Raw genomic sequence first — 23,612 nt, forward strand, 5'->3', positions numbered from 1 at the left:
TTGCCCCTTATCGCCGTTACTATTTAACCTCTCTCTAGACCCCTTACTTCGCTTAATTCGTCATTCCCCGGTAATTCACGGCATTAACATAGGCCAAAGAGAAATTAAGAGAACAGCATTCGCCGATGATATTTTGCTTTATCTCCCATCTCCCAACTTCTTTGCAACAATCTATGTCATTACTCAAGGACTTTGGGGCGATCTCTGGTCTAAGGGTTAATTTAGAGAATTCAGTCGCTTTTATTTAATATAAAAAAAAAAAAGATCACCTGGCGCCTAGTCCCACAAACACTTATAATTATCTTAACTATTGCTGCAGCTATCTGTTTAGAAGGGATTGCCACCCCTCTCCAGAATGCAAGATTAAAAAGAATACACAATATAACAGACAGCGCTGCAAATGGATTAATAACACATTTGGTTCAAATACGTCAGAAAATATTTAATAAATAAAAAATAAGAAGAGACGACAATAAAAAATGGCCATATAGTATCTAAAAAAAAAAAAAGCAATATATTGGGGTATATCCCTAAAATCTACCAGTACAATCAAATCTGTATGGAATCGGTATGAAATACCGCCGGCCGCATTCCCTGCAGCGCCTGGCCGACCACAGCAGAGTTCCCGGCAGCGGAAGCCCGACAGCGCTGGAAATCCCGATCGTAGATAGGTAAGTATTTTCTAACCTAACCCCCTAACCCTCCTTAGGGGTTCCTAACCCTAACCTCCCCCCCAAGTGCCTAACCCTAACCCCCCCTTTCCCGCTGCCTAAACTTAAGTCCCCTAGATGGTTGCCCAACCCTAAGTCCCCCCCAGGGGTGCCTAACCCTCCCTCCCCCTAGCCTAACCCTCCCTGGGGGGTGCCTAACCCTAAGTCACCCCCGGGTGCCCTAAACCTAACCATCCCCCCTCCCACGGCTGTCCGCTCGCGGCGCCGGCATCCCTTCGATCGGGACGCCGGGCGCCGGTCTCCCGGCGTCAGGGAAATGTCAGGCGTCTACATCTAGACGCCCGGCAGTTCAACTTCGCCGGGATATGACAGTCGGGAAGCCGGCTGCCGGTATTAAGGGAGCCGGCTTCCCGTTTGTATCCCAATCTGTATATATAATAATACAGTTAATAGTGTATTTATTCTTGTAATCACCAATAGTATGATAACATCGATTGTTTATCTGATAGCTCCACAATTCATAAAATACAGAAATCAAAAAAGCAAGCATACAGGTTTAAATTACCAACATTTGCTAATATAGTGCTTTCTCTTGAAGGCTGCTAGGTATTTTTAGGATTTTGAAATATTTATACTCCTCCTTCCACGTGGTCTACTCATTCAGTGGAGATCGCATGTAATGTTATTTCCTTAGTGGCCTTCTGGATCTATAGTCTGAAAACACTATGTCCAAGAGGTCTTAATGTCTCGATTGAACTTAATAATGTATAAACTTCTTAAGGTTGTAAATATGTGAATAAAGTAGTATTTCTGTATTACAAAGAGACGTCCTTGGAAATAAGCAAACTAATGTTTAGAGATCATGAAATATATGTATTAGGTTTATCTAACATTGCCTTAGAGCAGTGTTGGCTAACCTTGACACTCCAGCTGTTGTGGAACTATATATCCCAGCATGCCCTGCCACAGTTTTAGCATGCCCGAATAGCAAAACTGTAGCAGTGTATGCTGGGTTATGTAGTTCCATAACAGCTGGAGTGTCAAGGTTAGCCAACACTGCCTTAGAGAATATATTTCATATTAGATATTATTTCAATACTTTTTAGTATTTAATTTATTTATTATCTTATTATTTTTCATATTCCATGTTTTTATAATTTTTTTTTTTTTTAATAGTCATTCTCATTACTATTTCTAGTGGTTTTTTTTTTTTTTTTTTTTAAACCAGGCTTTATACGCCCTTGTTGGCATGCAACAACTCCCTTTGAGTGGGCAAGGAAAAGTTTTACATATTTGAGAGTACAAATTTCCAAAAACGTTATACTCTCATTTCTAAAGCCTTGGCTTCCATGATTCGAGATGTCGATGGGTGGTGCAACCTTCAGCTCTCCTATTTGGGGAGGGCCAGTTTAATTAGAATGATCTCATTTCCCAGGTTGATGTACTTATTTCAATCTCTCCCTTTGTTACTCACTTTGGCAGACACTAAAAAACTTTTCAGTAAATTTGTTTGGAAAAACAAGAGCTGCAAAATTGGCTTGATGCGTCTACAACAACCTAAAAACCATGGGGGGATTAATTTTCCCAATATAACAAATTATAACCACGCTGCCTTGCTAAAACACCTACGTGATTGGTTGCAGGGCTCTAGTATATACACTGATACGAACCTAGAAGCTAATCTCCTAGATTAATGGAATTTATGTTCTTTTCTTCATTTCCATGATGCAGAAATTCCTTTGCACATGAAAGAAAACCCCCTCCTTTGGAATACACGCAAGGTGTGACATATTTTGAGACATAAAAAGGGGTTAAATGCATATAATACGCTTTTCCTGCCCTTTCTAGGCAACCAAGATTTTCAGCGGGGTTCGGCCTCTAATCCTTTTTTATCATGGTCAGAAAAGGGTATCACATCTATTAGATGGTTGGTAGATAAACTTAATAAAAGACCACTCACATTCCACGAGGCAGTTGATAAATTAGATTTTTTTGGCTCCTTACCCTTTTGCATATTTCCAGGCTCACCATTATATTAGCCAAGTGATCCGTAATTTTTCAGATGAGGGTTGGGATAATCCTCTAGATGAATTTTTGTCATGTCCCACTCCTAGTAGTAGAGCTATCTCTCTCCACTATGCTTTTCTACGTGATAATATAGACTATACCAAATCTCAATCTGGCCTACCTCTGTGGTTACAACAATTCCCAAAATTAAAGATTGATCATTTGCTCAAGGCCCTCGATGATTCCTGTCATCTCCTTCCAATGAGTTCTTATAGGGAATTATTTCTAAATATTTTTCATAGAACATATATTAGTCCAAAAAGGGGCTTCCTGATGGGTTCTTCTAATTCAAACAATTGCCCTAGGTGCGGGGATGACAGTGCAGATTTGTACCATTGCCTATGGTCTTGTCCTTTGGTTAGAGCCTTTCGGCTTCAAATTCGTCTTTTTGCTCTGGGGCATTTGGTTAATTTTAACCCTGAATGGGCCATATTAGGGATCCTCCCTCTAGGCCAAAGAGTGTCTCCTGGGAGTCATAAACTCTTCCTTGCTTTGAGTGCGGCTGCTAAAAATAAAAAACATATTACAGGTATGGATTCAATCTGGGATGCCTCTTTTTTTCTTTATTTAAGGAGAAACTATTTATTTGTTTAGAATGGATTGGATGGAGGCTTCTATGTGTAAAGAATCTAGGGTGTCTAAATTTTTTAACACTTGGGAAAGTTATATAGCTGCACTCCCTTTGCAAACCCAAAGGTTGGTTGTCAAATGCTTTTCGTCGACCTCGAGGCATTTGAGGCGCTTAATAGATAATTACCCTCCTATATAACATTAAGTGGGGAACCCTAGTCCGCATGGCACTATTATGTCCTACGTATTATGATTTTACTTTTGTTTATTTCTAAATTGTTTTATTTTAGTTTTATGTGTGATTGATTTAATGATGTATCCTGTTATTTGTTTTGTCTATTTTATGATACTATTTTATGATCCTGCTAGTATTACTATGATACTTTTCACTGTATTGATATTGATTTCTGTTTGTTTTTTGTCAAAAGATGCTTTTGAATCAATAAAATACATGTTTAAAAAATAAATAATAAAATAACTTCACAGCTTACTGATGAGGTGCCCTTGCTATTATGTAGAGATCTTGGTTCAAGTGTGTATGTTTGGTCTGGTGCCTGCGCAGAAGAGACCTTGCAATGTGCTTCTGTAAAACTCTATGGGTTCAGTGGTCTTACCATCTTTCGTGATATAGTCCTGCATTCACTTTGCAGAGATTCAACTATAGAACAGTAGGTGGAAATATGAACACCAATATCTTGCTCCTTAACTTTTATATTCATTATTCGTTTATTATTTTTGGGGTTTTAAGACTGCAGCAAACATCTCAAAATAAAAAGAAATTGATATGAAAAGAGCGCTCTATATACAGTACCAAAAATCTTCCCATGGTAACTTGATTAAATAATTATACAGTATACAGCGGGTGATGTCCTCAGTAGCAGGCTAATTACTGGGCGACAGGGATTTAAGTGAATGTGGCGATATAACATGTTTTGAATGGAAAATTGAGAACTGTTGACTTTTCATTTCTCTTTTGTTCTGTATGCAGTAATTTACATAATACTTTCTCCTTTATATTAAGTTTTGTCTATCATGTTGCTTTAGAGTCCACTGGGACATTGTATGAAGTCCTTTCAGCTGTTGATTCCAAGAAGGGCATTTCTATGAATCCCACAAGCCAGTTAGCCTCATCTTCCAGGATTGACCCGGTGAGTAGGTTCATATAAGACATTTCCCACTTTCTTACAATTAATACAAATTATGCAAATTGCAATTGGGTCTCTGAGATTTTTACAGTCTGTTTTTTTTTAATACTATAAGTCACAGACTCCACAGCAGTAGTCTCTATCCACCCCATCATTTCCTATTTAAATGAAGAGAAATACAGTAGGATTTGGATGTGGGGTTAGTAAGGAGATGCTCAGAAATATCATTGAGAAGCTTGGATTCCTTGGCTCTTCCCATTTAAGTTTACCTTCATAAGAACACATGAGTGAGCTGAGTATTAATATTTTGTGTTATTTTTAAAATAGTCATTGTGTAGAAATGCAGAGCAGGTTCTCTGTATGTAAAATCTGGTTTATAACTCATCTTGTGGCACAATAGCACTGAGAGTGATGACAATGCTCATGGGTACGTATTTATAGCAACAAAGACACTGATGGGTGTTATTTATAAATAACCAAGAATGACTGACTGCTTTTACTGGAATTGAATTAATAACGCATGTTTTGTAAGGTCATTGGCACAATGCAGTATGTTAAGTCACAGTAAAAACACAAGGACAAAATACAGATGAGGATCAATGTAGAAAAATTTAATGTAATGCAGTTACACTAGTCTGGTAATAAATGGAATACAATAAATAGAATGTAATTGAAAAGATGTGAGATAGAAAGAACTTGGCCATACTGGTAGACAATAAGTAGAGTAGCTATACCCAGGGTCAGGCAGAAGCTAACTAACATTTGGGATACATAAAACAGGGCAGTGTGCACTAGAAGCAAGTACTCTTTTACCAGTTACTTATACAACGCATACATATTCCACAGCGCTTTACAGGGACTATTTGGCCATTCACATAAGTTCCTGCCCCAGTAGAGCTATATTCCCTAACATGCGCATGCACACACAAAAGAGACCGGAGTCCCTGTAGGAAACCCATGAAAGCATGGGGAGAATATATAAACTCCACAGAGTTAGGGTTATGGTGGGTACCTCAGTGCTGTGAGGCAGTAATGGTAACAACTATGCTATATAGTACTTGTTAGACTGCATCTTGACTGGATTCATTTTTGTCCATCTGTGTAAGAAAAAATAGGAGAACTTGAGAGACGGCCAATGTTGTTAGTAAAAGGAGCTCTGGTTAAATTATAATTAAACACACGTGTACTAATATATCTAAGTGCAAAACTGAGATTTGTCTAAACCGGTTTTTACACTTACACCTGCCCAAGGGGCAAGCACTGCAGCTGGATGAATGGGATGTGCTCAGTATCCCGACATAGGGGATACCTGCACTTAGAATACGGGCGCCGGAATCCCGACACCTGTCAGAATCCCGGCGCCAGTATCCCGACCGCCGCATCCCGAAGGGAAGGGTGGAGGGTTAGGGTTAGGCACTAGGGGGAGGGTTAGGATTAGGCACTAAGGGGGAAGGGTTAGGTTTAGCGTTCGGGGAGGTTAGGGTTAGGCACTGGGGGGGTTAGGTTCAGACCCCGGGGAGGGAAGGAGGGCTAGGGTAGGGAGAGGGGGAGGGTTAAGATACCTTCCGTCAGCTGTCTGTATCGTAACCCTGTCAGGATGCCGGCGTCAGGATTTTGACCACCGCGATCCCAAACGTCAGCATCCCGTACCTATCCCCGATGAACAGCACTTTCACTGCCAACATAGAAAGGATTTTCACTGTGAGGGTAGTCACAGATGTTTCCTCATAAATCTAGCCTCAATAAGCCATGTGGCGTGAGTGAGCTGTCAAGTCCCATGCGCCTATGTTTGCACTGGGAGTTTTTTTTCCCCATCTTTATTACCTGAAAACAGTATCTTAGTCGTAATGTGAGGTACAAGGACACACCAGGAGATTGTGCTGAATAATTTGATATATGTAAACGAAACACAACTGACTTGGCAAGGAAGAAAAAAACAGCGGACGCTACGTCGTTGCACTTAGTATACAGATTCAGAGACTCTGTTGCACACAGATATATCCTAGTCACATCGCATTGCGACTAAGACTCATTTTTGGGCAAAAAAAAGGCCTGGCGCTAGCATAGTCACATGGGACCTGGCGCGTGAAGAGGGGCTGTTTGGCGCGACTGCAGCAAAGATGTATGAGGACACATCTGTAGATTGTAGAGTGAGATAGTTGGGGCAGAATTACAACTCTCTTACAAGGAATGGGACCAATAGTAATACATTAACCAATACATGAAGCAGTTGATGGTTCTGTGGAATTAATGTAAACGTCTATAGGGTCAGGATTTTTTTCTTCCCTTATAAGGTTAAATTGAAAGGTGAGTTTGGGGTGGTGGGGGGGGGTTGTTCTGCCTTCCTCTGGATAAACCTATATAGAATTTATATATGATTGCACTTGACCTGTTGTTTTTCCATCTCGCTAACTATGCATGCTCCAATCTTCTTCCTGTAAAACACAGCTAGAGATGGAGAAAAGCTTATCACAACACAGAATAGGAGTTCTATTAAAATGCTCCTCTTCGTAAAGGTTGCAGACTTGACTCCACAGGTTCAGCTTCAGAAACCAAATGTTAATTATTTTTCATGTTTTCTTTTCCTGTTCAGTGATAGAATGGCCTCTTTATAAAGGTCCATTCTGCCCCTGAAGGGTTTTGAAGCAGAATATGCAAGGAACTCATACAGACATCTTTTTCTCTAAATAAAGGTGACTCACAGCCTCCAAGCAATTTCCTATCCCAGTATGTGTATCCTGAAAGAATATTTGCTTAATTATTGTGCTCACTGCTACCAGCACATACTGCTGTTCTAGCCTTCAACCGAATGGGCTTTATCATGGTACATAAACCTTGCAAAATGCTTCTTTTTTGCATCTCGAGTGATCATTTGTGTCGATCAGTAAATGCAGTTTGTTTGAAATATTTTCTATATGAAATGTGTGTTCATGTACATCTAGATTTGCAGAGGATTACTGGATAATGCTGTGTTTGGAAACTTGAGTAAAATTGTTGTTATATGTATTACATGTGACCTATGCATTATTGGAATGAATAGACTGATTCAGCGTTTTTACAGATCTGGTGCTATAAATAAAAATGTATTAGAAAATCTAATGTACCCGGTCTACAAAAAAAATATATTATTTTAATTAATTATGGTGAAACTGGTGCATTCCTCCTACTTCTTTTCTTATTGTATAGTCTTTCCAATAGCTGCTCACCTACTTAATTCACTAAATCAGGAGTAGGCGACATGTGGCACTCTAGCTGTTGTTGAACTACACATCCCAACATGCCCTCCCACCGTATTGCTGTTAGGGCATGCTAAAACTGTGGCATGGCATGCTGGGGATGGTTCCTCAGCAGCTGTAGAGCCGCATTTTGCCTACCGTTATCAAATGATATCTGCTTCCAGTCTTTCTCTCACTCTGCAGTCGATCTGTCATCGTCATGTCTGTCACATGTCTTCTGTGTTGTGTATTACCCTCATCCATTCTCTGCTGCAGTACTCCATTATCATGACTATATTGACTCGAAATCTATGCCAGGGTTCAAAGGATGGTTGAGGGTCGGGAGGGTTGGTAAGAATGGAGAAGAGGACGAGGACAGCATTGCTGTTTGTAAATATGCTGAAGGGTGGTTGAGGACAATTTGCAGCAGGGATCATTTTTAGCAGATCATTGACACATAAATAAGAGTTTTTAGGTAGCTAACATATGTATCCTAAAATGGCCACTGAAAGTATGGCTGTAATACTTGCAGAAGAATTGTTTTTCTAACCTCAATATACTGTAGTGTACCAGGTGCAGTTTGAAAACTTTACTACTCTTAATGTGTATGGCTGTGACATATATGGGTTATCCCATAGAACTTAATATTGCTGTTTAAATTAGTTTTTGTTTCTAGTTGTACTGTAGCTAATGATTTTTTTTTTTTTGTATAATTCTATTTTTTGTCTTTGATGTGCTTGTATGTTAAATGGAAAATGCTTCTCGTCCACAGACCAAGGCAATAGGGCAGAAGCTTCCTACAACAGTGTTCAACTACAACCACATACAACCCATTCTTTATGCTCTCGGTGTAGGCATGTCCACCAGGGACCCCGATCATCTGAAGTTTCTCTTTGAAAACAGTGAAGAGTTCAGCTGTTTGCCAACATTCGGAGTCATTCTATCCCAAGCTGCCTTCATGGGTGGTGGCCTTGCCTCAGTTCCTGGTCTTGATATTGATTTTACACGAGTATGTTTTCTTTATAAATAATTCTCTTCTCCTCACTCTCTCATCTGTTAATCATCATAAGTCTCAGTCTTGTAGATTCCATGTCATAACTCCAAAAATCTTTTAGTTCTCTTTACAGTATTGATTTAAAATAGTGAAGATCAATAGCAATAAATCTGTGGATAAGGGCATCCAGAAGTAGATAAAAAATATAATAAAGCACAGTAAGGAAAATGTACTAAGATAAAGGTTTAAAACAATGTGCATGAAATCACAAGCAGCTCAACTGGAAAGAGCCAGTGAGGGCTCTAAGAAGGTAGCTGCCTACCTAGTCTTCCATCTTTACCTCTCCCCATTGTATTATTTTCGATCATCCTAGTTTTGATTCTTTTTCTGTATTAACCCCCTTATTTATGTTTCTTTCCCACATTTTTATGTGGAATCTCTAGTTTGAATTTCATTCACTTTTATCTTGCATATCTATCGATCTCTCTCTCGATCAAAAGTGAAAAGATAACGATATCGTTATAGTTCAGTCGTTCACTACACTGCAGAGTGCCAACAGGCACCCTCCCTCATCCCCGAACATGCACCAGCTGACGATATCGTCAAGTTGACCAGCATGTTCGAACGATGAGCGATATCGTTAACGACAAGAGTGAACGCGTATTGCTGATCGTTAACGATATTTCAGTGTACGATTCAAGCATGATTAATGGATGACTGAACGATAACTATGTCGTTATCGTTCAGTCGTCCATTAATATCGCCTAGTGGATACCCCCCTTAAATTATACACACATTTAAGAACATAAATGTTGCAGGAATTATGGATTTCAGCTGGCTATTTTTGGATTCTTGAGAATATATCTGATGCAACATTTATACAAGCCAGATAATAGGGCACTCACCAGTCTTCATCCAGAGGCCAATAAAGGTTTATTTACTTACAGAGCAGCATCTATAGTCTATGTTTCGGTCCCAAAGGACCTTTGTCAAGACTAATCAAAACAGCATCACAGATAGCAAGCCATTTCCATGAGACATTTAGATACACCCATTGATCCGCATTGTATGCTGGCATTCTCTTCGAGTCCAAGAACAGCCCACTGGACTTTCTGTAAAAATGACAGTTGGCCAGTCAATAGCTTTTCTATATATGTGGTGTATTTTGCTTTAACCGCAGGCTTAGACTGGCCGTTGAAGTTATCCGGGTAACCTTTAGGTGGGGTCAAATATGAATAGGCATTTAGGGGTGCCTGATGCAAGAGAAAACACAGGGAGAGTAATTGTATTTACCTTAAAGAGAACATGTTACTGGGTCCAATATTTGCTACTATTTGCTTATTACAGAGTGCAATATGCATTATGTAAGCGGCAAAAAGAATCCACAAAAGTGGTTCTAATGTCACTCATTTTACCCAGGAGCGAGCATTTAATTGTGGTGCACACTCTATAAGCTATTCTTTCTCCCTGGCTGAATTCCTCAATAGGAGAGCACAGTGTATGCTGACAGCTTGAGACCACATTATTTTACATAGGTTAGTATTTGAGCATATTGTAATGACCATTAAAACATTTAATTCCCAAAGGGAATATGTATTGCAGGGACATCTAAATCATTGCTTGCCTTTTTAAAGGGGTCAGACACTAATGCACAATTCACAGTATTTGAGGCTAAAGACCGGTAGACGTACCTATACGAAGAGGTCATCACTGGATAGGATGCGAGAGTTACTTAATTGTTTCACATCCTACTCTGTGACAACCTGCTGTCCATTGCCCAAGCTGCGTTAAGCTAAATGTTGCAAAACAACCTGGAGTAACCTATCCTTTCATAATCTCCAAGATGGAATGTTTAAATGCAATATTACATCAAATTCTTTTTTTTTTTATTTCATTAAAACAATTTCAGGATGTTCTTCATAGTTTAAAACTCTAATTTATACATATTTTACTGTATCTACTTGGCTAAAGCAATCATCCATAAAATCCCTTTGTAGAATATCTGCTGTTATGAGAAAAGAAAAAATGTTGCTTAACACTGTATATTTTAAATTATCCACTTTATCTCAAATCCGTTCAGAAGCAGATCACTGTACGATTGAAAAAAAAAACAAATAATTTGTTTATTTGAACTGTTTAATGATTTAAGAAACAAATCTGATTACTGATAACACATTCTTATTTATAGGGCTGAATGTAATAGACAGAGTGTGAGCTGGCGCGCTGCGGGAATACATGCGAGTATTCCCGGATTTTACAAACCGAGCTGGTATTACCTTTAACATGCTTGCTTCTTTAAAAATGCGGTAATACACGCATGTATTCCCGCAGTGGCACCTGCTAGCAGTCTATTACATTCAGCCCATTGTGTGTTTGTATCATTTGAATAGAGTGTGCAGGTCACTGTACATTACATCTGTGCATGGGGACCAATACCTACAGTTTTTTGATTAGAAATATTGCTTTTTCAATTAATCATTACTTGTACAGTTTGCAGAATAACAAGACACAGAGGCCTCTATTTAAGAATGAGCCATAACCCCGTTAGCACTCACTAAAGGGGTTATGAGCTCCATTATGTATTTAGCAAACACACTTTAGATAGATGGTGTTAGCAGTTCAGTCCCATTTTCTGGTGATGGGGACCCAGCAATAGCCTTTCTGGCTTCAGCTGAGCCTTCCAGGCTGTGTGACAGTGTCCTGCGCACACTGCACTCAAGCCTGTGCATTACTCAGCGTGCCCTTCCTCGCTGCTGCTGGTGACATACAGCGTACGCCGCTGAGGAGTGTGACCTCACTGGAGAGATTAGTTATGTTAAATGCTGGCAGCATGTTCGTTAGTATCATTGTGATACTAAACTAAATATGCTGTTGGTTATTAGTATAGTTATTAAATTGAGGACCAGAGAATTGCTTCTGAAACCAGATTAATTTAACATTGCAATTGTTATCTATTTAGCACTTGTTTACATATGTGGGAAGCACGGTTGGCTTACTGTTTAGCATTATAGCTTCACAGCTTTGAGGACATGAGTTTAATTCCAGACCAAGGCATTATCTGGGAGGAGTTTGTATGTTCTCCCCATGTTTGCATGATTTTTCTCAGAGTGCTCCAGTTTTTTTTTCCCAGTCTCCAAATGCATACTGGAAGGTTAATTGGCGTCTGACAAAAAAACCCGTGTGCATCTGTGTGATACTGAATATAGGGCCTGATTCAGAGCCGCTCGTAAGCGGTCGCTCGTTCGCTCCGAGCGATGTTCGCACAACTGCGCATGCGTATGGGTCGTAATGCGCATGCGCCAACCAGTCAGTGCGATCGGAAATCGAGCGCTCGCCAAATAGCGAGTGCCTGCTAATTTGAGTGACAGGATGAGGCGTTTGTGGGTGGTAACAGGGGAAGGTGCTTGAAAACGGGGAGTGGAGATCTGAACGCAGGCGTGCCAAACGGTCAAAACGGACATTTTAAGGGTGTGCATAATTAACAAAGCAGCATCATCGACCACGTCACTTGGTTGTCTTAGCCTGAACTGTTCGCATGATTGCGGTAGGTTAAACCTACCACAAGCACTGCGAGCAGTTCAGATGCCTTTCGATGTACTCGATTAATCAAATAAATAGCGGAGATGACGTAGGATGCGAGCGGCCAGGGGGCGTCTTTACAAAATAGCGAGCGCATGTTTTGTTCGCTCGCTGAGACATAGAGGCGTCAACAGACCGCAAAGAGCGAGCGCTCAATTTAAATAACCGGCCCCTTTTTCTGACCGAGCGAGCGCAAATAGCGTCCGGCTCTGAATCAGGCCCATAGATTGTAAGCTCTACACTAGGACAGGGACTGGTGTACAGTAAATGAATGAAATGTTCTCTAAGTGCTTCAGAATATGTGTGCTATATTAATAAATAAATATATATATATATATTAGTATTTATCAGCTTGGAATGCATAGTCTTATTTATTGATGTTTAATTTATATTTCTGTTCATTTATAACCAAGTATAAGAAGGAACTGTCATTGTGCATTACTATTTCTTTGTCATCCATCTGTGGGTGCTGCAGGGGAGGCAGCAAAAATACGATTTTTTACTTACCATAAAATCTCTTCCTTGAAGTCCATCTGGGAGATACTATTATATGTAGCGAGGTGTGGAGTCGGACACTAGCTAAATTGAAACTGACTCTCACCCCCTATATAACCCCTCCCCTTCCACCCTAAGCTCAGTCTTGTTTTTAGTGCCTTTGGAGTAAGGCACTGGCTAAGTAGGATCCTAGCTTTGTTTAGTTAGGTTTTATTTATTTACTTTAATGTTTAAACATTGGGTGCTTCGTTTTTGTTAAACAGGTAACAAGTGCTAGCAGAGTGGGAGTTAGATTGAGGATTTGTGTGAATCCAGTTTACGCTCTAAAGGGTGACCCCTGAGAGAGACACCGAATTACAAATGTCAGTGGGTCTCTCTCCAGGCCAGGCACACATCTGAGGGGGTCGCAGGCAATAAAAAGGTAAGACTTTATGTAGGTATAAAGATCTGCATTGTCTATTTATATGACCACCCGGCACACTGTTCCGAACAGATGGCCAGGGTTGTTGGAAAGTACCCAGTTGGAACTGGCGGGTCTCGCACCTTCTAAGAGTTTGCAGTTGTGGCTTTCAGACCTCCGGAAGACAGCTGAGTTTTAAGGCCGGTTCCAGTTCGCTGCACATGGTGGCTTGCCGCGGTTAACGTCATCCGTGTGGACCGGGTAGCTCCGGAGACGCCGGAGTATGTAAACAAGCAGCTGTTCAGAATGAAGTCAACGCGGCTGGAAACACCTCCCTTTGATAAATAGCAGCTGAGTGATTACAGCTGCAAGGCTTGCAGACCACAGCAAACAAAGTGGAGCATCATACAGATGGGATGGATGAGTACATTAGCATTTACCAATGCAACAAGTATTGCTGACTTATATATATATATATATATATATATATATGTGTGTATATATATATATATATATATATATATATATTTTAAAGGGTATAGTCTGTGACTGCACTACAGTTAGGTAGTAAAATATATATATATATACTTCCTCAAGTTAGGGGTGCACTCACCAGACTTCAAGTTGCAGTAAAAAAAGGTTTTAATCTATGATATCAGAGCATAATCACACCACTTAGTATGGAGAAGCCAGACAAGGAGGTGAAGAAGCAGGGATCTCTGGTTGTTTACACCTGTATAAAATGTGATAAAATATTACCAAAAGGTGCGGACTCAGGGTCGCTATGTACGAGTAGCGACCCTGGGCCAGGGGTTTTACTCCAACCTCTTCTTGGTAAGCAAACCAGACGGGTCGTTTTGACCCATTCTCAACCTCAGGAGGTTAAATGGTTATCTTCACTTGAAAAAGTTCAAGATGGAGTCCATAAGGTGAGTCATTTGTTCCATGGAGGAAGAAGCATTTCTAGCCTCCATAGATATCAAGGATGCCTACATTCATATTCCTATATGGAGGGGGCATCAGCAACTTCTGCGGTTTGCAGTAGGCCATCAGCATTTTCAATTTTAGGCTCTACCCTTCGGTTTGGCCGCCGCTCCCAGCGTTTTTACAAAGCTTATGGCACACATGATCTCCCTACTCAGGAGTGGGGGCTAAATGTGTTGGCATATCTGGACGATTTGTTGATAAAGGCACCTTCACGGGTCTTATTGCAACAAAATCTTCAGGTTACCTTAGACATGCTCCAGTGATTCGGCTGGATCATCAGTTTTCCAAAGTCAAATTTAATTCTATCTCAGAGGGCAGTATTTTTTGGGCCTTCTCTTCGAACTCAGTGTCACAGAGTGTTTCTTCTGCAGGTAAAGATTCCGGATCTGCAATCCAGAATAAGGACCATTTTGCAACCATCTCATATCTCGGTACTCAGAGCTATGCAGATACTGGGAAAATGGTACTGTAGCTTAATTTGAAGCAGTTACTTTTGCCAGATTTCACGCCCGACCTCTACAGAACCAATTGCTTCATCGATGGGTAAAAACAAACCCTTGATTAAACAGACAGATGTTCAGATTATCTCGACAGACCCGTCAGTCTTTCAGGTGGTGGCTACGAGATACAAATCTGAACAAGGGTTGCCCATTGTCAGTAAAAGACTGGATCATTACAGAGCGGTGATTCTAGACAGACACTTACAGGGTCTTTGGTTTGTTCAGGAAACAGCATTTCCCATCAATATACTAGAATTAAGGCTGATTCGATATGCATTGATTTAGGCCCAGTGCTATCTAAAGAAATTACCAGTGCAAATCCAATCAGATAATGCCACAGCAGTTGCTTACATAAACAAGCAGAGTGGCACACGCAGCTAGTTGGCAATGAGGGAGGTTTCTCAAATCCTTCTTTGGGCAGAACATTGAGTCCCAACTATTTCAGCAATTCACATTCCAGGGGTGGACAACTGGGAGACGGACTTCTTAAGTCGCCACAGCGTGCATCCAGGAAAATGGGATTACACCAGGAGGTGTTTTCAGAAAAAGTGGCAAGATGGGGGAGTTCCAGACATAGATGTAATGGCTTCTCGTTTAAACAGGAAGCTTCCAAGGTACGGATCTCGGTCCTGGGATCCTCAGGCATCTCTGGTGGATGCCATGACAGCACCTTGGGTGTTTCAACTGGGATACATCTTTCGTCCTCTGTTCATGTTACCAAAGGTAATCCTGCGGATTCGACTGGTGGCACGGCTGGTCATTCTGGTGGCTCCGGACTGGCTACGCCGTCATTGGTACACAGTTCTTCGTAACATGCTGGCAGACGTTCCATTTGCTCTGCCACTGCATCAAGATCTGTTACTTCAGGGTCCATGCCGTCACCCAGATTTGCCTCGATTTGGCTTTGTCGGCCTGGTTCTTGAATCCGATATTTTGAGAGCCAAAGGGTTTTCAGAGTCTGTGGTGAAAACCATGATACAGGCTTGTAAACCAGTTACATCCCGGATATATAATTGAACTTGAAAGGTATATATTTCCTGGTGTGAACAGAACAAGTTCAAACCAGAAAAGTTCTCAGTGTCTCGTCTCTTGTCTTTTTTACCAGAGTGGTTAGTTGAGGGTTTGAAATTGTCTTCTCTTAAAGGACAAATTTTGGCTCTATCAATTCTGTTTCAGAAGATTTTGGCCACCATTCCAGAGGTTCAGACCTATTTTCAGGGGGTTCTTTGTATACAGCCTCCTTATGTCCCACCGGTTCCTTGTCAAGTCCTTGGGACTTGAATTTAGCTTTGGAGGCACTCCAAAATGCACCATTCAAGCCTTTGGAATGTATAGAATTGCGATACCGCACTCTGAAGGTTGTTTTCCTTTTGGCCGTTGCTTCGGCCAAAAGGGTATCTGAATCAGCGTCTCTTTCCTGTAAAGATCCATTTCTCGTTTTTCATGAGGATAGGGTAGTGTTACGCACTAAACCTTCCTTTATGCCAAAGCTGGTATTGGCTTTTCACATTAACCAGGGATATTGTCCTTCCAGCTTTTCGCCAGAATTCAGTGGCTACAGAAGGTTCATCATAAGCTTTTTTGGATGTGGTACGTGCGTTAAGCATTTACTTGGACTGTACTGCATATTTTATGCGTAAGGATTCACTGTTGGTATTGATGCACCAAAAAGAGGCTGGCCTGCCTCAAAAGGGTACATCCGCTAGATGGGGTCACTTCTGCCATTAGGCAGGCGTATTTGTCCTCAAATGTGACAGTTCCGGCCTCAATTCGGGCTCAGTCGACTCGTGCGGTCAGAGCTTCTTGGGCATGGTGCCTCAGTGGAGCAGCTCTGCAAAGCAGCTACCTGGTCATGCATACATACTTTTACAAAGTTTTACCACTTCCATACATTTGGCGCAAAGGATGCAAGTGTTGGGCGGCAAATTTTGAGAGCGGTCAGTTCTGATGCTCCCAGACCCTTAATTGGCTTGCTTTGGTATATCACCCAGAGTAATGGCATCCCCCAGATGGACGATAAAGGAAATACAATTTTATACTTATCGTAAAATCTCTTCCTTCAAGTCCATCTGCAAATGCAGCAATCCCTCCCTTGTTTGGTTACATATGAAGATACCTGTTGGTTTCTGGTTCTTTAGTCCCTTCTTTGGGTCTCTTTTGGCTTTGTTAAACACATACTGAGCTTAGGGTGGAAGGGCAGGGGTTATATAGGGGGTGGGAGCCAGTTTCAATTAAGCTAGTTTCCGACTCCACACCTCACTACGCATAACTCCAGTGTAATGGCATCCCCCAGATGGACTTCAAGGAAGAGATTTTACGGTAAGTAAAAAATCGTATTTTTGCTGCCTCCCCTGCAGCACCCTGCCTGTGGTGGACATTTCCAGGGTAAAAGGGATTTATATAGTGATGTAATAGCCCCTCTCCTTTACATAACTACTGTATGTTTACTTTCATGCCCAGGTGCTTCATGGAGAACAGTACCTTGAGGTGTACAAACCCATTCCCACATCAGGTAAGAGTTCATCTTTCTAGTAGATGGGTTGATTATATCTATACTAACTCCCCTACTGTACCTGTAACTTTCCCAACTTCTGTCTTCATATTTCCTACACTACTTTATATTTGATTTCAGTCTGTTTTTCTCACCTTTTGGTTCACATTTCTTAGTTTGAATTTCATTAAATTTAACAATGAGATCTAAGCACTGAAATCTTTTACACCTGCAACATAAAAAGTTCCCCCACATTCTTTATATAGCATATATATATATATATATATATATATATATATATGTGTGTGTGTGTTATTTTATCACCCCAAAGGTTTCTGAGATTATTTATATTAATTACTTTTTTCATATTTAAGATTTCCCTCACCTGTATCTTATTTTATTGTAGTGCAGATTTCAGGTCTTGACTGGCCATCTGGCAAATGCCAGAATGACCAATGACCTGGTGGGCCCTGCCGAGCAGCTCTGCCTCCGGGCGTTCTGCAGACCGGCATGCATGGAGACCGAACCGTGGCCTTGCTCGGCCTGTCCCATTAGGCCATTGGCCCTTCTAACATTTGCCAGAAGTGCCAGATGGCTAGTCCGGACCTTAAGGTTGCAGAAAGTGCAGCGTAGCTATGCTCCTGTGATACATGGCTGTGCCTCTCTTTCATGCGCGCACACACACAGACGGGTGTCAGGGCCGTTCTACAGCCCCAGTCCTTCTCTGCAGGTTATCGGTTTAAGGGGACACTAAACTTGCCATATATAAAGCTTCCACTAGTGAATATTAGAAATGTATGTAAAAGATTCTTGAGCTTTTCAGAACCGAGGGTCCTTGAAGTAAAGATCTTGTTTTGTTTTGTTTTTTATTTATTTTAAAGAATTTTTTTTTTTTTGTTAAATAAATCCCATTTCTGGACACTTGCAATTTGCCTCTTAATCTGATGTATGTGTAATTATTGCATGTGATTATTGTTGACTAATAACATTACATTTCTGTATTTAAAGTACATCTATATATGATAAAACTTGCCATTCCTTTCCAATTTATAAAATGCAAACATGCTCAGAAATGTATCATGCTTTCAGCAATTTAGGGGAATAAAGGTCTCCTTGTACATTAGATGCTGTATTTTTTCCAATTAAATTGTTTCTCCCCACAGGAGTTAAACATTTTGTTCTGCTCTTGGGCAGTACAGAGATTAATAATAGCACTCATTCCTGACTAACCACTATGCACACAAGTGTTGTCAGTGCTCCCTTCACCCTCTTTTTATATGCACCGCGCTATGCGAGAGCTAGCACAGCGAGGCACACATTAAACTACTAAGGGCCATATTCAATTAGGTGCGAAAAGTCGCCTTTGTCGATAAGCGTTCGCATGGCGAAGTTATCGCTGCATTCGCCAGTTTTGATGCGATCTTTTCGCGTACTTTCTCAATGCATGCTCCGGCTTTTCGCCATATCCAATTACAAAAACGCATACGTGTGAAAATTGTGCACTGGGAAACAAGCAAAAGTACAGCACATTTTGGGGAAATCAGTCCGTACCCCATAAAAAGCCTAACTGACAATGGAAATCAATATAGAAGTGTATTAATAGCCCTAATAAAATTATTTTGGGTTCTTAAATTGAGTCAATTGGCTGTTGTATACATATTTGCATAAGTATTGAAAAATTATATAAAGCAATTTCTTTTGGAAAATAATTGCTATAGATAAATTGGGGGTACATTAAAATGGGTGCTAGTATATAACAATACACCTGCTGCAGCCACCTGCATTTTGCACATTTTATCACCTGCATCTGAGATAGTGAAAGCTTTTCGCTGGTTTCTGCCTATGGAGTTTTCGTACATGCGTACACTCCGGCAATTGAATAGCGTGAACACTTTTCGCCAAACGCGACTTTTCGCACCTAATTAAATATGGCCCAAGTTCTCATCGATGAACAAACAGCAGGAATTGAGTGCTGTCGTTTTAAAATGTTCAGCCCATGGGCAGCACATAGTTAATTCATTTCTGTGTAGAATAAAACCGTAAGGGGTGTCAGTAATGCATACTTTGAGGGTACCTGCCTGCTAGTGCCAGTGAGATAGAGGATGTTTGTAGTGAGATAAAGGAGGCCACCCTGCACTAAAGCAGGACTGCAGACAGTGCCAGCTCTAGCCTCAAGCTATTCCCCTCCCTCTATCCATCTGTCACTTAGGAAACTTGTTAACATTACTAGAGGGAGACTTTATTGTACAATGCTACAGCCACCCCAAAGCACTAAGGGGTTTATTTACTAAGCATCGGGTACTTATACCAGACACTTCTGATTGTGTTTAAGCCCAATTTTTAAAAGGTAAATACTTTTACTATCCATATTTTTACTAGTAAAGGCATTGCCCTTTTAAATTTCGGGCATAAACACGGTCGCAAGTGTCGGGTATGAGATCCAGATGTTAGTAAATAAGCTTCTAAGACTTTCCTAAGTTGGAAAGAATTCAAGTTTATATCAGAGCTGGAGAAGCACTATGTAGTCAGTCACTAGTATGAAAGTTATATATATATATATATATATATATATATATATATATATATATATATTTATATTGTTACTATGAAGAACATTAAGGTTGCAAATGAGGATTATCTCTTCAAGATAAGGACGGAGACACATGGTCTATACTTTCTTAAGGCAGGTTAGGTGGTTTGAGTGTTACCCCTCTTATCTGCAACGTTTCCCAGAAACCAGACTTCTTGCAGAAAACCGAGCATTGTATTGTACATAGGCTATTTCTCTGGTCCTGAAACAGTCAAGCAAAGAAATGCTTTAATTGTTTCAAGCTGATTCTCTGTGGGCACTGTGGCGCTCTTACTGTGGGTAAATGGATTTTCTCCACAAGTATCATGAGGACTTTCAATAAGACACAGGCTGAATTCTATTTTTTTTTTAAGAAGCCTTTACACGGAAAATGCATGTATTTCTCCTGTGAAGAGCCCTACTTTGGAAGATGTTGATATTTTATTGCAGTTCTGCAGCAGTTTTCATGTGGTTCCCAAGTGATGTGTAAGTGTTAAATATTCAACTTGAGAACACATCAGAGACTCGTTTATGTGATCAGCACAATCTGAAGGTTGCACTTTAAAATGTTATATTCATGACCTTGAAATGGTGGAAAGGGTAACAGTCGTTATGAAGTGCTCTGTCTCTTACACACAGCAGTCCTAATGATGAGAGCGCTCTTTCCTAATGTCGCTTCACTCCCTCCTCCAAACCGATGTTTTATGCAGATGCGATGCCTGGTCCATTATCCTTCTTTTTTTAATAAGTGTATTATGTTTTCAACGGGGAGTTCAATCATTTATCATCTTTTTTTTTTAGATAAATTGTATAACTAAAGTGATCAGACACTTAAACAATGCAGACTACAATGTGTTTGGTGTGGCCTAAAAGGATATTATCATAAATAATATAGTCAGCAAGGTAACATACTGATTTCTGAAGAATTGTAGAAATGACCCTTTTAATAATCATGCCTTATGCTGGGTACACACTGACGGATATATCGCCCCTTCCATTGAGTTGTGTACAGACCTATCGCTTCTGCTCTGCAGCACAGACCATGCCAATTTATCTTGCAGATATAAGGGCACATCTGGCTGTGTGTACAGGCAACCCGCCGACCGCCCATATACTTGCTGCAGGTACCTGCTGGTGACTGATATCTCAATTGGGTGGGCAAATTTAAATACCCGCCCACTTGGGATGTCAGCGCAGACACATTGGGCGAACGATTGTTAAGGGGTAAATTTATTAAAGTGAGAGTTTTTAGAAGTGAGTGAGTTTTAGAAGAGATATTGCCCATAGCAACCAATCAGATTCTAGCTATTATCTTCTAGAAGGTGCTTGTTAAATGTTAAGTAGAATCTGGTTGCTATGGGCAACATCTCTTCTAAAACTCACTTCAAAAAACTCTCACTTTAGTAAATTTACTTCTAAGGGGCATATTCAATCCGGAGTTTCCGCTGTCATCGCTGGTTTTGCATGCGGAAAAGTATCGTGCTCGTTTCCCGATTATCCCCGTATTCAATTACAAAACGGCGAAAACGGAACCCGGCGAATTTGGACCTGTCGTAAAGTGCTGTCAGATTTGGGGAAATCAGCCTGACACCCCCCAAAAGATACACTGACATTGGGAATCACTCTAGATACCCCCGAATAGGCCTGCTGAAGGTATTTGGGTAGTTAAATGTTATCTTAATAGCTGTTACTTAGCATCTTTGCAGAAGTGGTGAAGAATAGCACTTAGCAGGTTTTTTTTTTACGAAAATAAGTCGTCCCAGCAAAATTTGGGGTACATGAAAATAGGTGCTAGCATACTTTGAAGTTGCTAAAGTGAACTTTTAAAAATCCACCTGCTTGGGGAACCCCCTGGTGTCTATTGCAATAGTTTTTAAGTGTATCCCCCAACTTTGTACTTTTTACGCCCCCCCCCCAGTGGCAAACGCAGGATTTTGAAAGGGGGGTTTAAAATTTCCGAATACAGAGCCAATTAAAAAAATCCACAGGTGTGTGTGTGTGTGTGTGTATACACACACACACACACACACACACACACATGCATACTTGTTTTTGTGACCTTTTCAGGACCCATGACTGGTTTGTCCATCATGGGGACGCCTGCTTCCCATTGCCCAAACAGCTTGATCAGCAAACCGTGCCTGCTGGTGGGTATCTATATCATATCACCCGGCACGCATGTGGCGTATAGCTTGGTAACAGAAACCGGACACCATTATACCTCACCGGGACCTAGTCAGTTTTTCCTAACCATGTGGGTACTCCCTATGCCTCACTGGGACCTACTCAGGTATTCCTAACCATGTGGGTACACCCTTTGCTATGACCACTAAATGGTTTCACCACAGTAAATAAAAAAGACGCCTTGGTTGGACCAACATAAATTTTATTCAGGCTGTACACTGTCGCTTGATAGCAGTTATTCGGTTTTTTATGTAGTACTTGACTGACAGCCAGTTCCTAGCCTTCAGAGCCTGCTCCTCAGCGCCGAGGCAGGCGTTACAATCCTTTTTGCCGGGGACCTTGCAGGAGAGGATGAATCTCATCAGGTGTCTCTCAACTGCTGCTACTTCTTTTCTGCTCCACGGTTTCTTTTTAGAGCCCATGCAATCACCTATGCAAGACAGGGAAGAGATCAGTCAACCAAAAACTCACCGCCAGCCCAAGCCACCCAATGAATTTGATGGACACACACCTTTAGTAGCCATGGGTGCATGCCTCTCCATCACTTTCGGTGCACTGGCATCTCCCTCCTCCACATGCACTGCTCCAGCTTCCACCTCTGGCTCATCATCAGACTCATCACTGGCTAGCGGGATTGGTTCTGGAAATACAAAGATAAACAGAGATCCCCGGTCACAGTTTCCCCCTTAGACTGTCAGCCCATGGAACAACCAGTCGGGTGAGGGACCATGCTACTTACCATTGGGATCAATGGAGATTTCTTCCAGGCTTTGTCCCTTAAAGTCAGCCAATCGACCTTGCTGGAGTGCCACAAAGAGTTTGCTAATTTTTGCCAATTGCAGGGTACCTTCAGGGAGGCGGTAGTACTGGCGGTGCACCCGGATATCGTGCCCTAGGAAATCGGCCAGCTGATCCATCTCCGTGTCACTCATGTTCAGCACCCTCGAAAGGGTGGCCACATGTTTCCGAAGCCTGGTAGAGGAGAGAGCTTCTGGATGCTTGGCTCCACATGCCCGTGCATAGAGTCGAATGCAGTCGGATCCTCTGAGGTGTGACAAGGCGGAGGGTCTTGCAAACATATATACATTGTCAGGACTGACACCACACTCTACCCTTTTCTCTGTGAGGTGCTCCAATGCCCTCTGCATGCAAGGGGACAGGAGGACAGGGACTTTCCTGCCTCTCTTACCAGGAATCTCAATGCGTGTGAAGTGCTGACATAGCCTCTTTTCTGGCTCTGACAGGGCCAGCGCCAAATCACCCTGTAAATCAGCTGTGTGCCGAGATGCAAAAGAGCAAAGCTTCATCTTTGAGACCTCACCTTCCCTACGTCGGTTGAATAGGATTAGTTGTGTGAGGGTTACCTTGGCCAGCAGCAACCACTTCTTTGTGGTCGGGTGAGTGGACAAATCCTCTAGGTATTCCCGCTGTCTGTCAGTGAGATAAAGGTGCAACTGTTTTACATCATCAGTGAAAGGTAGAAGGGGGGGGGTGTTCCATTTTTGCTCCTCTAGGGTTTTGAGGGCAGCAGCCGAGATCATCTCGCTCCACCTTGCCTTGTATAGTTTTTGGAAGCTCCGTGCGCTCTCCACGGTCGGGGCATGGCCCTCCATAAGTGCCTGGCACTCAACCATGGTAGATATTTTTTGGAGGCTATGGCCCACTTTCAGGGCCAGTGAGGGAACCTTATAGGTATTCGTCAATTCAGCATAGCCGGCCAGGCTCCTTACGGCAGTTATGACCTG

General features: G+C 41.4%; 1 protein-coding gene across 1 annotated transcript in view; it reads left to right on the plus strand.

Moving 5' to 3' along the window:
- HSD17B4 (hydroxysteroid 17-beta dehydrogenase 4) overlaps window positions 1–23,612 on the plus strand; it is a 305,815-nt gene that overhangs the window by 151,927 nt on the left and 130,276 nt on the right. The window contains exons 12-14 of the mRNA XM_088475153.1: window positions 4,353–4,456; window positions 8,441–8,677; window positions 17,084–17,135. Coding sequence (XP_088331279.1) covers window positions 4,353–4,456; window positions 8,441–8,677; window positions 17,084–17,135 — 393 coding nt within the window. The remainder of the gene's footprint in view (window positions 1–4,352; window positions 4,457–8,440; window positions 8,678–17,083; window positions 17,136–23,612) is intronic.

This window comes from Taudactylus pleione, unplaced genomic scaffold (assembly GCF_031769625.1).
Source record: "Taudactylus pleione unplaced genomic scaffold, aTauple2 ptg000162l, whole genome shotgun sequence".
Classification (NCBI taxonomy): Eukaryota; Metazoa; Chordata; class Amphibia; order Anura; family Myobatrachidae; genus Taudactylus; species Taudactylus pleione.